The sequence below is a fragment of the Fundulus heteroclitus genome, chromosome 7, assembly GCF_011125445.2.
Source record: "Fundulus heteroclitus isolate FHET01 chromosome 7, MU-UCD_Fhet_4.1, whole genome shotgun sequence".
NCBI lineage: Eukaryota > Metazoa > Chordata > Actinopteri > Cyprinodontiformes > Fundulidae > Fundulus > Fundulus heteroclitus.
The window spans coordinates 25,724,599-25,741,940 of record NC_046367.1 but is presented as its reverse complement, the minus strand read 5'-3'; the positions used below and the strand labels follow the sequence as shown (position 1 = coordinate 25,741,940).

The 17,342-nt window shown below is 39.3% G+C and overlaps 1 protein-coding gene across 2 annotated transcripts; it reads right to left on the bottom strand.

The window, feature by feature from the left end:
* Positions 1-1,339: 1,339 nt before the first annotated feature.
* LOC118556442 (pyruvate dehydrogenase (acetyl-transferring) kinase isozyme 1, mitochondrial-like) lies at positions 1,340-16,414 on the bottom strand. 2 transcript variants are annotated; one of them, XM_036139303.1, is made up of 11 exons: positions 16,056-16,414; positions 13,916-14,057; positions 13,758-13,829; positions 13,489-13,673; positions 4,202-4,297; positions 4,024-4,101; positions 3,771-3,847; positions 3,585-3,683; positions 3,351-3,461; positions 1,605-1,718; positions 1,340-1,516 (listed from the first exon to the last, which is right to left on the bottom strand). In XM_036139303.1, the coding sequence occupies exons 1-11, from the start codon at positions 16,177-16,179 to the stop codon at positions 1,376-1,378; spliced, it is 1,239 nt and encodes a 412-aa protein (XP_035995196.1). In that variant the 5' UTR covers positions 16,180-16,414; the 3' UTR covers positions 1,340-1,375. The 2 variants fall into 2 exon arrangements, with proteins under 2 accessions (XP_035995196.1, XP_035995198.1); XM_036139305.1 differs by having other exon boundaries at positions 16,071-16,413.
* Positions 16,415-17,342: the final 928 nt, after the last annotated feature.

The following is a 17,342-nucleotide window of genomic DNA, read 5'->3' as shown; positions in this document are numbered from 1 at the left end:
CAGGTCATAACTGGATCTAAACTAGGCATAAAAAATGGGAATGTTAGCTTTTCAAAATAAATGTGACATTTTATGGGTTAAATTATTAGAGGTAAGTTCCAGGTTCCCACGTAGCGTTTGTGCAAACTTTTGTCTTGATTTTGTTCCAACTTATCAAAGCTTTAATTAATATTTTTGGCAAAGTTTTTCACTGCTTTTACCAACATTTTCAATCCAGAATCCTTCAAAATAATTTAGGCTTTTCTAGTATGAAACTGCTCAAGTCCTTTTTTTTTTTATTTTACTTTTCGTTGGAACTTTAAAGAATCACAAAGTTTAACAAAGTTAAAATATTACAGCACCAACAATGTGATTTTTAAAGGTTAAATGTAGTTGATTTGTCATCTTTGCTGCAGGGATGGTCACAAAACACCTAAACAGACTAACACCTGTCATTTAAAATAATTTATTCAAGCCTTTCCCACAACAGAACATCACACGTCATATTCAGGGACACTTTAATGCCCTCAACAGTGCGCCAAAGTGGAGTGTGCTGCTCCTCTGAAGCCTGAGACTCGCGTCGTTTCCATCCTCTGTCTACTACATTTGCATAGACCTTTCAATACAAAACGGTACAGATAGGTGCTTCTAGTGCAACATGTCAGCAATGAACTAAAGCTAATACAAACACAGCTCTCTGTACCGCATCATTAAGTTAGAGATGACAGGATGCTTGTAAGATCTCACTAAAAAGGTGCTGAATTTTGGTTGAAACGAGCAAATCAAAAGTAACACGCCAGTAAAACGTCCCCGATAAATATTTTCTGACATTTGTAACAGATCCCAGTTGTCTTACATCAAAAATCAGTGCGGGTTTGCCTGTTACGTAAAGCCTCTACCTACCCTCAAGAGAAAGAGCATTAATATCAAACTAAACTGTCCCGCAACCCAAAAAAGCAGCTAATTTACAGAACTTTTTATTTCCCTCTTAAGAGACTAATTCTACTCACGTTTCGATAAGCAGGATAAAAGCTGCAAACTGAGTAAACTCAAGCTACCGATGGCGTTTTAAAGCAAAAAGAAGTGCTACTGCTGAAGCGCAGGAGTAAAGTTGTGCTCTCGATGCAGCGACTAGAAACTGATCAGGACAAAAACGCTTATATGTTATTCAGCTGACAGCGGGAGCTCAGAACTGGTGTATAACTTCATGTGTTATACCAAAACAGGTCCTAAATCACTACATTTGCTGCGTCCCGTACAAAACTATTAAAATATGGCACAAATCTTTCCTCCCGATAGACGTCTTCTTTAAAACACACCCGCCCACACGGTCACAGACGAGAAGCTTTTGTTTTTTTTCCAAACACACAGCTGCACAAACATCGACTCTTTGGCTTCAGAAACTGCGAAACGTGGTCATGTCCTTGGGCTCCTTGCTGGGGACGCACCAGTCGTCGGCCTCGTGGATGGTCTTGTAGTGCTTCCAGGCCGACTTGTTGTACACGGGCAGCCTCTCGATTGACTCTGTGGACAGCGCCTGCCGCAAGACAAAGAGGAAACTCTGCTGTTTGTTTTCCCGTCAGAGGCGGCCGCAGGAAACTGTCGCGCCGTGAAACTCAAGTTACCCTTATGTAGATCACCGCGTCGGTTCCATATCCCTCCAGAGAGTAGAGCTTCAGGTCGCCCTGGAAGTAACGGGCGTAGAGTCGAGAGATGGGCAGGCCGTACCCGTATCCAGCCTGCGAGGGAAAACGTCCAGAGTCAAGCTTTAAGGGAAAACCTGATGCCACATTTCTTTCTGGCTTTTATTGTAATTTAGAAATTGAGTCTATCAGCATCTACTGATCTTTTTTTTTTTTTATTCACCACCTTATATGTGTGGTTTTTATGCTGACTGAGACATGCAGGTGTTGTTTAAACCCAAAGCAAATATGGAAAGACACCAGCAATGACCTTAGAGACACAACTGTTGCCACCCACCATTCTGCGAAGGGTTACAAGTTTATTTCAAATCTATTTGAAATATTTGAAATAAACTGTCCCTGGGAGGATTTAGTGTGCCGCCGCCAAATGAATTTTAAGGAAAGATATTCATAGAGTGTCTATATTCTTAAAATGGAAATTTTTAGGTATGACCAGAAGTTTTTTTTTTTTTCTTTTCTTTTTTACTAGCCATGTTTCTCTCCTCTTCCCCCCCATTTGATTTTTTAAGAACAGGGACCACAAACATTCAGAGACTTTAACTAAAGAGCAGACTTGGGTGTATCAATTCATTACTGTTGCCAAAACACACCAAGATATTCTTATTAAAAGAATAGACTGAAAATCTTTTTTTTTTTTTTTTTTTTAAACCAGGAGAATAGAAAACCTCCATCCTTCGGTTGGTTATTGGGGGAGAGGTTCCTATTTTAAGTGCAAAAATCTTATTCTATTGGCAAATCATCTTTTTTACCTGCTCAAATGAAGGAAAAATACACTAATTTTAACATTTTACTTATTTCTAGTTCCGTTTTTGCAGTGTAGAAACCGTTCTAATAAGAAATTAAGGAAGTAGGGTTGTTTTTAAGGGCAAATGTTTGACACCTTTATTGTGTTTTGGAACTACAAATGTTAACTGAACTATAAAAAATCTGACGACATTTATTAATTTATTACTTGAAAAGTTAAAAAAATTGTGTTTTTAATTAAGGGTAAGAAAAAAAAAAAAAGACTTTACAATTGACAAACTTGACCTCTGTCGCAAAACATAAGGAAACGACTGATTTAGGGGAACTGACTGCTCATTGATTTGAGAAATTGAGAAACAAAAACAGAAAACTCCACCTCAGGCCTGTCGCCGTGTGTCAAAGTTAATGTTGGAACGATCTGACCGACACTGAACAAGCGCAGCTCATTTGGAAGCGCTCCCTTGTCGCTCTAAAGTTAAGTCGTGCCTCTATGTAGGCTCTAAGGTTAAATCTGAAATCGCAGTATATTAACACAAACAATCCTGGCTTATAAGCACTGTGGCAGAGGGATGATGATGGGGGTTATTTTGCACCCAGAAGACCTGGTTTACAATTATTATAGCAGGTCTCTCTGTTAAATGAGAACACACACATCAATGAGACTGCCTGTATAAATAAAAAGGTATGATAATGAAAAAATCTGTTTAAACTTTAAAAAATAAAAAAAATATATAAAACAAAGAACATATCGATTCAAACCCTGTCCAAAAATCCTCTCCTTCAACTTACTGCTGCTGAATGGGGCTAGACGTCCTGACTAACTTAAATGTAATCTTGTTTAATGTGGCATAAATCACATTTATATGTTTTTTTTGTTATAAATGTGGGGAAAAACACTTCACATTTCACACGGGCGCCACTGACCAGAGGAGCGGCTCGGGAGCCATCGATACTAGGCCGTGGAGCGGTGGAGTACGTGTAGGTGAACAATCGGTCGATCTTACGAAGAGGCACACCGCCGCCGCGGTCGCTCACCTGACAGAGTCCAGAAAATACACAGGTTAACCCTTAAATGTGTAACTTTAAGGTTCAAGAGAAAACTGGACTGGAGTTTAACCGAGTAACCTTTAGTGGAAAACAGGAACCGTTCACATTTACCTTGACGGTGAGATCCTCAGATCCCAAAGCAACCTGTGCATGAACGGGAGGGTACTCCATCGCATCGCCGTGTAGCTCCATGGTGGCCCGCATGGCGTTCTGCAAGATAAGGCTCGATAAGGTACGCCGTGGTTTAGATACCGACAGGTGAGAGCAACAAGCGCTACGGGGGGGGGGAAAGCTCACCTTGAACAGTTCAAACACCATGTGATACAGATGAGAGGGGACATAGACCACGGTGACGGGTTTCCCCTCGTCTTTGGCTGAGCGGAGCAACAATAAAACCCATTAAACTGGACTCCTCCATTATTAACAATCAACTGATATAATCCAGTTTTAAAAATAGATACAAGATAAAAACAAGAAAGTCCTTTATAGGGGAAATCCGGGCAGGACAAAAACACTTCTTATATCTAGAATGTCTTTTCAAATAAATTACCGTTGAATTCCTCCAGTATCAGCTCCGGAGAGTTCATGTAGTACCGGTCACAGAGGTTTCTCGCATTCTCAAAAGCATCTGCAAGGAAGCGGTTTTGTTTCATTTATTAAAAACACAATTTAAAAAAAAACACTGAAAAGACCAAATAATTATGTCCCAAAAGGTTTTCACAAAGTACCTCTGATAACCTCGCTGACGCAACAGTGTGGATCGATGCTGCCAATCTGGTTGGGGTGCGCAGGATTCACCTTGACCTTCCCACCGAACAGGAGGGCTGCAAACAGCAGAGCGCAGAGATGAACGTTTAAGAATGGAAATACCTTTAAACATTACAGCATCTGATGCACAGGAGGACCAATATATCCCAGTTTGCTTTGGATTTGAGATTCAAGGTAATCATCCATCCATTTTCCAACACGTCTATCCTTTTTGGGGTAGCGAGGGGTCCTTTTTTTTTTCACTTTGTTTTTTTATTTAAAAAGGGGACAGTGTACATTAATCAACATTAAAACAATGTAAATGTACCCGAGTTAGCTAAAGAGTGCTAATTTTCATCGGTAGTCCCCCAGCCAGGTGTAAAAAAAGGCAACCTTAAAAACAATCACAAGTATAAAAATCACAAGATAAAATTACAATGCCAATTACATAAAAAACATTATGGTTAAGAAATACAATTCATGTAAAATAATTATAAATTATTTTACATGGTTGCTGGTGCCTATCTCCTGCTGTCAATGAACGAGAGCCAGGATAAACCCTGGACAGGTCGCCAGTCTATCGCAGAGACTCGAGGTAACGATGTTCGGGGGATAAAAGGTTCAGGGCAGCGTACGGTGGTGAGGTCGCTCACATTCAGGAGACACATTAGCTACATTAATTGGTCGGTGTCCGCAGACCTAATTTACATAACGAACGGCTACTGCTCAATAACACACGATGCAGCGCGGTCGAGATGAAAGATTCAAGGTAATTAGGTTCTGGGTAGCATTTTGTAGGGCAGGGTAGCAATAATAAGTAGCATAACTCACTTAAAGGCACACTATGCAACATTTTTCAGTTAATTAATATGTTCCATACCGTTTTGGATGATTAAATGAGTCATTTCAGGTCGAACAAAGGTTTTCTCGGCCGCCCTGGTGGTCTGTGGGGGAAATACCGTACTTGCAATTGCAAGAGCCCTCGGCCCGCACCCACAGGCTCAGAAGTCTCGTGCAAGACCGCAAGAGTCGGTCTTGCTTTACGGCAAGAACTCCAGGTGTTTTTGCCCTGCCATTCACTATATGCACGCGCGAAAGCAACAACAAAGAACCGCGTGTTAACGTCAAATAAACATGCAAGCATATTGAGTTTATTATTATTATTATTATTTTTATTTATTTATTTTTTTAATTTATTTTTTTAATGTTGGCGAGGCGGCAGCGCTATCTTGGCGAGGCAGCTGCCTCGCCAAGATAGCGCTGCGGGAAACCCTGATGTTCATACTTTCACTGCGTTAGTCATTGTTTGTATTGCCGTTTTTTTTTTACTTTTCGTTGCGTTCGCCTGTCTGCTAAGCTCAAAACAACCGCGCCTGGCTTGACGGAGAAACCAGAACAGCTGAGCATCTTTATGACAGTGCACTTTTACTTTCGCCCTCTGGGGGGAGCCACGCTGGAAAATCAACCCCGGTTGCATAGTGTACCTTTAAGACAGCTCTGTGTCAGCAAACGTCCATTATTTAAAAACACCCTGATGGCCAAAACACCCTTTAAATGGTGCAGGAGGGGATTAAGGGTTCGTCATTTAATCAGAAATGAAGAAGACGAGCAGCCTTGGGAAGATGAAGGCCTTGTCCACTGGGACTGGGCCTTTGTCGTATCCTTTTATCGTTGTCATGAAAAATGTCTTATGATGATAATTTGGGTTTATCTTGACAACGATGAAGTCCAATTAGTAATGTCTGAAAAGCCCAAAAACGGCCAGTATTGATATTTTAAGCCATTTTCTCTACTATTGGTTTCTTCAGAGCGTCAATAAATGTCAATAAATTCAGAAATATAATTAAAAGTCGTTGCTACGTGGAGTTTATTGATAAAAATCTATTTTCTAATGTAACGTGTCCTGATAAAACATATTGCTAATTTTGTTTTAAAAAGGTATATAGCCACGTTACATGCCTTTACCAAAAAGACCAAATTCCAGTTGATTATGATAAAATAAGGCTATATACTCCAAGCATCCGTCCAGATAGTATTTTGATACTCTGAGCCGTTAAAATATTCATTGCATCATCTCAACAGAAGATGTCTGGGCCTTAGTCTGCAAAGTAAACATTTTATAGCAGAAATTCATCTCATTTTGCACATTTCTAGCAGTTGTTTTTTTTGCAACATGGCAGTGGAGCAAGTATTAAATAACACGGTAATCTGGCCGATGAAGGGGGACGGTTATCGGTGACTCAGCCTCATTAAGGCACTATTGGTATTTCAGTAAAAAGTAACATTGTGTTACATTAAATTCAATCTAGCTCACTGAAGATGGAAAGCATTAGACAGTTAGTGGTTTTATCAGACTGAATTTCCTACAACAAACTGACAATCTGTTAAACCAGCGATCTATAATCAGCCAATAGATTTAGTTAGATGAGATAAATGTTAGAGGAGGAGAGCAGGGTGGTAGGGCTGTAGGATTTAGCCAAAAATCTGAATTGTGATATATTTCAACCATAATTGCAACAAAAAGGGCCTGTAGATAAAGATGTTTGTAAACAAGGACTATTTAAAATAAGAAATTAAGTTTCTAATAAACAGAATGTTATCATTCAGGAGAATAGCTTGTTGAGCTGAATCCTTGTATTTCAATCCTTGTTGAACATAAAGAGCAACCAACAAACAAGTCTATAAATTAAATTAAACTGTTTGACTGGTACTTAAAGCCAGATTAAAGTGTGATTATATAAACTCTAAAACTGGAACTGTAATTTCCCTCTGGGATTATTAAAGTATTTCTGATCCTGATTCTGAAAACGCATAAAATTTTTTAGATTATCTCACTCTTTCAGCTCTCTTCCCTTCCATGTGGAGGCAAACCCACTTTTGGAGAGAAAATGGCGCTCTACACACCAAGAGGAATCCTACTTAATCTGGAGGGACAGACTATTGTTGTATAACAAGACCCTCCGCAGAGTTAGAGCAGCATATTTTTCATCATTAATTGAAGAGAATAAAAATAATCCTAGATTTCTCTTTAGTACAGTTGCCAAACTTACCCAGAGCCACAGCTCTGTTGATCCATCCATTCCCTTAGCTCTTAGTAGTAATGATTTTATGGGATTCTTCATAAATAAAATTGATGCCATTAAAAATAAAATAATTGGCATCCTCCCAAACATGATTACCTCGTCCTCAGTAAGTGAGGCAGCATTGGAGGAATCTTTAGAATCTGTGCAGTGTTTGAACTGTTTAGAAGCAGTAGAGCTTTCTGAGCTATCTAAAATTTTAGCTTCATCTAAACCTTCTACCTGTATGTTAGACCCAATCCCAACCAAGTTGTTTAAGGACATATTCCCTTTGATCAGTGGCACTATTTTAGACATGATTAATCTATCCTTAGTAAATGGATATGTACCACAGGTTTTGAAAGTAGCTGTTATTAAACCTTTACTTAAGAAACCTTCTCTTGATCAAGATGAGTTAGTAAATTACAGACCTATATCTAATCTTCTTTTCATATCTAAAATTCTTGAGAAAGTAGTTGCTAATCAACTTTGTGAACATTTACAAAGTAATGACCTACTTGAGGAGTTTCAGTCAGGCTTCAGAGCTCATCATAGCACTGAAACAGCTCTGGTGAAGGTCACTAATGATATTCTCATGGCCTCAGATAATGGACTTGTGTCTATACTTGTCCTGTTAGATCTCAGTGCTGCGTTTGATACAGTTGATCACAATATTCTCCTACAAAGACTTGAACATACTGTAGGGATTAAGGGGAAAGCATTAGGCTGGTTTAAATCTTATCTGTCAGACAGATTCCAATTTGTTCATGTTAATAATAAATCTTCCTCAAACTCTAGGGTCACCTGTGGAGTACCACAGGGTTCAGTCCTTGGACCAATTCTCTTTACTATATATATGCTTCCGATAGGCAAAATTATCAGACAGCATGGGATTAATTTCCACTGTTATGCTGATGATACTCAGCTATATTTATCCATAAATCCTGATGAATCCAATCAATTACTTCGACTGCAGTCATGTCTTGATGACATCAAAAGCTGGATGACTTTAAATTTCCTGCATCTAAATTCTGACAAGACCGAAGTTTTAATCTTTGGGCCAGAGTCCTCAAAAAATAAACTTCTTAACCAATCACTTAATCTGGGTGGCATTAATCTGGCCTCTGGTAATAAAGTAAAAAATCTTGGTGTTATTTTTGACCAAGACATGTCATTTAAATCCCATATTAAACAGGTTTCCAGAGTTTCCTTTTTTCACCTCCGGAATATCGCCAAAATTAGAAACATTCTGTCCAGGAGTGATGCTGAAAAACTGGTCCATGCATTTGTTACTTCAAGGCTGGACTATTGTAATTCTTTACTATCAGGAAGTCCACAAAATGCAGTTCAAAGCCTTCAGCTGATCCAAAATGCTGCAGCAAGAGTTCTGATGAAAATCAACAAGAGGGATCATATTTCTCCAATTTTAGCTTCCCTTCATTGGCTTCCTGTTAAATCAAGAATAGAATTTAAAATTCTTCTTCTAACGTATAAAGCCCTTAATAATCAAGCTCCATCATATATCAGAGCTCTGATTACCCCGTATGTTCCTAACAGAGCACTTCGCTCTCAGACCGCAGGTCTGCTGGTGGTTCCTAGAGTCTCTAAAAGTAGAATGGGAGGCAGATCCTTTAGCTATCAGGCTCCTCTTCTGTGGAACCAACTCCCAGTTTTGGTCCGTGAGGCAGACACCCTGTCTACTTTTAAGACTAGGCTTAAAACTTTTCTTTTTGACAAAAATTATAACTAGTGACTCATGTTACTCTCAGCTACCTTTATAGTTTTACTGCTATAGGCTTAGGTTACTGGAGTATATCAGGATCTAATTTTCTCACTATATTGAGTTCTACTGTTCTTCAATTATGCATTATGTGTTGTCATTTCTGCTTTAACTTTCTGTTCTCTCTCTTTTCTCTTCATAGTAGGTACACCTGGTCTGGCGTTCTGTTAACTGTGACATCATCCAGAGAAGACGGCTCACCCGCTACTACCATCTAATGTAGAACAGATTACTAGATCAATGTGTGCTTCTGTGCTTTTTTGTCTCTCTTGTTGTGTCTCTGTTCTGTCTTCTGTAACCCCAGTCGGTCGAGGCAGATGACCGTTCATACTGAGCCCGGTTCTGCCGGAGGTTTTTTTTCCCCGTTAATGGGTGGTTTTTCTTCCCACTGTCGCTTCATGCTTGCTCAGTATGAGGGATTGCAGCAAAGCCATGTACAATGCAGATGATTCTTCCTGTGGCTCTACGGTTCCCCAGGAGTGAATGCTGCTTGTCGGGACTTTGATGCAATCAACTGGTTTCCTTATATAGGAAATTTTTGACCAATCTGTATAATCTGACCCAATCTGTATAATATGATTGAACTTGACTTTGTAAAGTGCCTTGAGATGACATGTTTCATGATTTGGCGCTATATAAATAAAATTGAATTGAATTGAATTGAATTTAAACATTATTATTATTATTATTACACTGCAAAAACGGATCTAAAATTAAGTAAAATGTTCTTAAAATTAGTGTTTTTGTCCTAGATCTGAGCAGGTAAATAAGATTATATGCCAATGGAATGAGTATTTTGACCCATAAAATAATATTATCTAGATATACTGCACTTGAAATAAGACGATGGAGATGAATTGTTCCTATTTTAAGTGCAAAAAATCGTATTCTATTGGCAGATCATCTTATTACCGACACATAAAGGACGTTTCTTATCCATTCATTGTTACATAGCCAAACACTGCAGACCTCTGCGATCTGGAAATAATATATTTTAGAAATTATAATATTCAGAATATTCAAAATATTTCAGAATATTTTTCAGAATTACGTCTTTTAAAATTGCGATTGTATTGCTAATGCGATTAACTGTCTAGCCCTGCAGGGTAGGCAGGATGGAAGACCAACCATGTGGAAGTGAACAGAAAACGGCGCTGATTTCCTCCACATTAGTGCAGATTGTAAATAGCACGTTTCAGAGTATGTCACAAAATGCATGAAACGCTCACGGCCCAGGCTGGTACATTTCTGCAGACATGAGTAGATTCAAGCAGACGAATGAGTGGAGATAAGAAGCTGGAAGAGGATTTTTGGGAAAAGTATTTTTATGGTAATCAGGGATGTTGTGGCTACTTGACTGAGGCTTAGACAGCGTGTTATTTTTATAAAACGCGTTTGAGTTTTTATTACTGCATGAAGAGCTGATAAAAGGTTAAAAAGGAGCCGCCTCTTAGTGAGAACCCTGTTGGTGAGAGTTATTAATGCAGCAAAATGAAACAGAAATCCTCTGAGGTTCTGAGCCCTGCAGCAGCATTTAGGACACAAAAACAGAGACTTCAGACTTGACCTGGACTCTGAGTCTACAGCTGGAACCTGGTGAAACATCTCCGGCTCACGTAAACCGGTAAATGATTGAAATCGTCTCCTTCGAGTTGCCAAAGTCTGCAAAAACAACTGGTTGGCATAATAACAGCTGACGGAGCAGGTAAGGCCTCTGTAACGTTATAACGGCACCATCTGCACGCAGCATTTTATTTAAGGTTTCGCTGCAGATAGAAGGTTGCGGGTTGAAATCCCAGTCTACGGCGTTCCCGCATGAAGGTTGCATGTTCCCCCTGTGTGTTAGTGGGTTCTCTCTGGGTACTCCAGCTTCCTCCCACAGTCCAAAACCAGGACTGTTGGGTCAGCTGGTGTCTCTAAATTGTCTCTGATGGACTGGTGACCCGTCCAGGGTCTACCCTGCCTCCTGCCCCACAAACCCTGGAAACTGCAAAGACAAACGGTTTTACATAATGGTCGGACAGACATGCATTAATGTGCATAATCTCCTGTTAAAGGGTTCGTTTGATTCGCGGACCACAGGAAATCAATCGTTTCTTTTGTTTAAAATTACAAAACAAGCCTAACCGACCTGCGAAATCTTGTTTTCTTGCTGCAAAGACGGTTCCAGTTTTCAAAATACAGGAACTTCCTCTTAAGTTTATTCAGGAACCCGATATTCTTTCTATTTCACTCACTACTTAAAGGTTTACTCTTAATTTAAACTCTGACCGCGCATATAGGAGCCTGTTATTTGGACTTTTAAAATGCAGAATGAAAACAAGGCGGCTTCCTGCCAATGTGATGAATCCTCCAACCCAGAATCTGCTAAACCCTGATTAACGCACTTTGCATTGAAGGACAACAGTTTCACCACAAGGATTACTAATCAATTAATTTATATGAGCCAACGAGACAGCCAGAGTACTTTATAACTAAACTTATTTTTAAAAATTATCAAAAACAGATAAAACAAGTGAATCAGATTTTTTTTTAAATAAATAAAAGAAATATAGAATAAAATGCCACAGTGCTGCTGAGTAGGGCTGGGCGATATGGACCAAAAATAATTACTTTTTGTGAAGTAATTATAAAAAGGCATCTCTGTATTGAAGCTTAATCCCAAATGTCTCACAGGCAATTTTAACAAACAGCTGTAGATAAATATAAGGGCTGAAAAATAACCTACTGGAATACATAAAAGTATAAATATAACGCAACATGGACCGACTGGATATAAACGATATATAGTCCCATCTTATATCTCTTAAAGAAATCTTGATATTTTTAAAATCTTGATATATTGCCCAGCCCTGATAATGAGCACTGAAAGCCTTCCTGAATTAAAGGATCTAAAGTCAGGATGTAAAAAGGCCCAGGTAGGTTATTGAGCAGAGATTCAAAGTGAGCTGCTGCTTTATAATTATCTTATTCCAAAAAACAAAAAAACACGTCCATCATGACTTTATGGAAGACAAATATGGGCCGTTTGTTTTTGCTCCGAGTCCGTCCCCCAACCCAACGGCCAACCATTTTTGGCAGCTCTAGCGTCCCGTATGTTTAAGATGTGGCGTTCTGCTAAATTTTATTGGTTCACTGCAAACACGGAACTAAAATTAAGTACAATTTTCTTAAAATTAGTGCATCTGTCTTTGATTTGAGCAGGTAAATAAGATGATCTGCCAATAGAATAAGATTTTTGCACTTAAAATAGGAGCAATTCATCTCCATCATCTTATTTCAAGTGCAGGATGTCTAATTATCTTAATTTAGGGGTCAAAATACTCATTCCATTGACAAATGATCTTATTTACCTGCTCAAATCAAGGACAAAAACACTATGTTCAAGAACATTTTGCTTATTTTTAGATCCGTTTTTGCAGTGTTCTTATGGTCCCTGAAACTGTTTTCAGTCCTGCTGTATCTTCCTTTCATGTTTTATTGTTATAGGGTGTTGAGTATTCGGTGTTTAAGACCTTCAGTCCGGGTGCCGCAACCGAGGAGGCCCAGCCACCCCAAAGTTTATATTTAGTTCTCAGATCACTCAAGAAGAACTGCTACGATGACCTCAAGGATCCACCACAGCGGGGGGGCGACGTGCTCGCGTCTGGAGGCGTCGGCCTAAACGCGTGCAGCTGCATGTTGGGTAATTTGAAACCCGCTGAGGGATGACTGAGAGACAGCCATGTAAACTGTGATAATCACTACTTGAGCTTTTTTTTTTTTTTTTTAGGAGTTCACTACATCGGTAACAAGAAAAAAAGAGTTCCTCAAACATGACAGCACTTCCTGTTTATCCAGATATGACACCTAAGCAGGTGCTCACCCAATTCTACGCTTTTTTAAAAACATTTAAAAGGCATTTTTTAATTCACAGCCGGGGGTTTTTTTTTACAAGGTGAACTGAATGTTCTGAAAAACATAAATTTATAGCATTCAAATTTTCATGTGTTCAGAAACTACAGCTATTCTGGGTTTTAGGCAGGCTGGGGCCAGGCATCCTATGTGAGAATCTTAGTTTCTGTCATTACGGACCAGACGATGCTGGAGGAAAAAAAAAAAAAACTGTCCATGCACGGGAGAAGAGCCGTCTACCTTTATAGGCTGAGAAAATGCCACATTACTACTGTATCTCTTCAGCTCACGCTACTTTTTTAAACTTGTACAGACAGACAAGCAACATGTTGCATCAAGCTTCTTTCCTGGTTCGGAGGAGTGGGTGTGGTGTGCGTTTGTTTTTGTTTTGCTCGCGGTTTGCAGAGACAGAAAAAAAAAAAAAAACCTACCTAACCTGGAGCACACGGCTACAGACCGCTGCTAAGAAAAAAAAAACAGCTAAACAGCTTCAGCAGCGACTGGATTAAAAAGAAAAAAAAAAGCGTGTTCTCACTGTGCTGGTTGAGCAGCATCCTGATGGATATCCTGCTCATGTAGAAACGGTCCAGAAAGTACTGCACGTTCTGGCTGACCACCGGGTCGGTGCCGTAGGTCTCCTTGTACTCCACCACCCCCTGGGCCATGGTGGGAATCACGTCGTTGTGGCGATTTCTGATCCGTATCACGGCGTCTGTGAAGCTGAGAGAAGACGGGACAGTCACCACGCCGACGGGGACGGAGCAGCCGGGCCCACGGAGGAGACGCGCGGCGGTAAAAACTCACTCGTACGTGACTTTCTCGTCGTCCGCGTTTCTGTCCTTGAACTGGAGGATATCCTGGAAGCTTTGCATGTACCTGAAACAGAAAGCCGGAACCCTTCTCTGCCGGTTCAAGAGATATGTACAGGATGGTGGGGGGGGGGGGGGGCAGAACCTGCCTACCAGCTCTGGACCAGCCGCACTGACGGAGTCCCCAGCAGGTTGTCAGGCAACAAGTTGATCTCCTTCATGATGTTGGCCAGCCTCACGGGCAGCTCCTGTCTGAGGAAGGCGAAGGACGTTTTCTCACACGCGTTTTCTGAGCCTGTGGGGGGGAAGGTGGAAAAAATGGAGAGGGTTGTCCTAGTGGGAGTGTACCTGCCCTGATTGAGACCAAACATGTGTTGTTAAAGCCTAAATATTAGCTTTTTTTTTTGGTTAAAGAAAAGGAAGAGGGGACGGTTAAAACTGTCATCGTCTTTAAAGGTCTGGGCAGGGCTCCAGACCTTTGTCCATCTGTATGAGACCAGCGTTAGTTCGTCTACTGCCTGGTGGCCATTTCCCAAATTAGTTTTTTGCATAAAAATCTGAAAAGTGTGGCAGTACGCCATTACAGCCAGGAAGTGCAAATGAGACTAATTTGCGGGACGGCCGACATGATTTTAGAAGCGCCTTTTCTCCCTAAAATCTGATGTTTGGGCACATTTTTTGCTTTCTGTGATGCGTTAAATCTTTCAACTAGGGCTGAACAATTAATCGCATTTTCAATATAATCTCAATTTTTAAAAAACGCAATTTCCAAATCGCAGAGTCTGCAATTTTTGGCTATGTAACAATTAGGGAATCAGACACGTCCTTTAGTGTCAGTAAAATGTTTAAAGTGGGTTTGCCTCCACGTGGAAGGGAAGACAGTTGCGGCAGTGAGATATTCTAATTTTATTACTTGTTTTAGAGTTTATATAATCATACATAGCATTAAGTACTGGTCAATCAGTTTAATACATAGACTTGTTTGTTGGTTGCACTTTATGTTCAACAAGGAATGATGTCCAAATCAACTAAAAGCTGTTCTCTTGAACAATATTCTGATTAATAGAAATATTAAAAGTTCTTGTTTTAAATAGTCCTTGTTTACAAACATCTTTATTTAGAGGTAATTTTTTTTGCTTGTGGTTAATGCAGAGAAAAGTCAAAATTGCAATTTTGGTTGAAATATATCGTAGGCAGAACGCAATCATTTCTGCTCTGAGTTTAGATGCTGTGGGTCTTTTAGCAACTAATCGGCACGGCGAGGAAACAAATTGATTTGTTGTTTGTATATGTTTAAAAAGACATGATAAATTAAACTGGGGAAAAAAAAAAAAAAAAAAAAAAAAAAAAAAAAAAAAAAAATCGCCTTAAATCGCAATATTAAGAAAAAAAATGGCAATTAGATTATTTTCCAAAATCGTTCAGCCCTACTTTCAACCAAATGATCTTTATTTTCCTGTTAATATATCAGTGTTCAATAAATTGAACATAAATATAATATTTGGCTGGTTTTGTTGATTGAATGACTTTGAGCTTCAATTTGGAAGTAATAAATATGGATACTGGAGTCAAATCAAATCATGTATGGAGAATCGTATGGAATCGGCTCATCGTAGATGAAACCCAGCCCTGATGCACAGCACCTTGCAACGATAAAACGAGCCAAAGTAATTATCTTGTTCTGATAGTTTGAAACTAAACAAGCTTCTCCTGCTTCCAGACAGTAATATCTTCATTTCAGACCACGCTTCTGCGAATAGTCCTTATTTTTCGGCCTTGGTTGTGACAATGTACCGTGGATACTCATGCACTACAATCCTCAGTGCCTGAAGGCATCACCGTGGGGCCACTTCTGTGTGCCTGTTGGTGAGAAGAGGCCAGGAAGGAGAGCTTCAAGTGGCATCAAACTAAAGCTTATATCTTAGTGCGCTTCTCCGCCATCAAAGCCAAGATCTTTTGCTGGGAAGTGAAATATGTGGTTTGTGGTAGTTCGGTGTGACAGAAGCCCTCAGCCAAGGGTTTTTAAATCGCTCCCAGGACCAGAGAGCAAGGTGTGATCTCCTCAAGAGATCTCAGTAAAGCCGGGCTGAATGCAAAAGCACAACACAACACGCTTTCATGGTTTATATTTGAACAAAATCATTTTTTTTCCTTAAACTTCACAATCATGCACTACTTTGTGACGGTCCACCGCACAAGCACCTTGAGGAGCTGTGGCTGTAATTCAGATGAATTCAATTTCAACAGGTTAAGGCATCTGAACACTTTTTGTCCCCCCTTTCATCTCACCGACCTGTGCAGCTCTTACCAAAATCCAAAAACTGCTTCATCGAAAGCGGGGAAGGAGAAAACCTGGAATAAAAGTCAATGTCCTTCCCAATGGCCACGCTGCTCCTCAGAAAGCGCAGGAGCCTCATGATGACGCCTCCTCCAAGGAGTCAAGCAAAGGAGCGGCTTCCACGACCAAGCCTTCCTGTCTGTCAGTCTCACAGCCGGCCGGGGTCAGGGGGATTATTTAGACTCGGCAACCCGCAGAAGCTCTCTGGTTGAAACACACCGCTGGCCTAGTTGTATTTTTAATTTAGTTTTAGTGTTCCACAAGCCTCACGCCCTCTACCGTGTTTCAGCATCGTCCTTTTAGATCAGTTGGTCCCTGCGAAATCCTCGCAGGCAGAATAAGTCAACAAGCTAATCCGAAGAGCCACTATAGAGACAAGAGAATACCCCTCCTCATTTTTCCCGGCGCTGTGTTTATGTGGGTTGGAACCCGGCATAAAACTAGATTACCCCGCCATCTACTGGACTGGAGTGTTCTGTAGATGGTAATTTTTAATATATTATATTATATATATATATATATATATATATATATATATATATATATAGATATATATATATATATGATAATTATATATATATATCTAGACAACACACACACACACAGATATACACACATATACAGATATAGATATAGACACACACATATATATATATATATACACACAATATATATAATACACACATACAATATATATATACATATTATATATATGTATATATATATATATATATATATATATATATATATATATATATATATATATATATATTACTGTATAAATGTGTAAATATGTCAAGCTCTGTCTTTAAATACACACACATATATATATAGAATATAATATATAGATATATATATATATATATATATATATATAGATATATATATATACACACACACACACATATAGACACACATATACATATATATATATACACACCACAATAGATATATATATACACACATATACATAGATACACACAGACAGAGAGAGATACAGATAGATAGGAGAGAGAGTATATAGAGAGAATATAGAGATATAAGAGAGAGAGATAGAGATAGAGAGAGACACAGATAGATAGAGAGAGAGACACCACATAGAGAGATAGATAGAGATATATATATAGAGATATACACACACACACACAGAGAGACACACAGAGACAGAGATAAGATAGACACACCACACACATATATGATAGAGATATACACACATATACATATAGATACACACATACATAG

Excerpts from the sequence above, each read along its gene's own strand:
- LOC118556442 (XM_036139303.1), bottom strand. The coding sequence starts at position 16,179 with ATGAGGCTCCTGCGCTTTCTGAGGAGCAGCGTGGCCATTGGGAAGGAC. Across the intron at positions 13,674-13,757 it reads GACGAGAAAGTCACGTACGA|CTTCACAGACGCCGTGATAC; the intron begins GTGAGTTTTTAC and ends GTCTTCTCTCAG. Across the intron at positions 1,517-1,604 it reads ACGCGGTGATCTACATAAGG|GCGCTGTCCACAGAGTCAAT; the intron begins GTAACTTGAGTT and ends GTCTTGCGGCAG.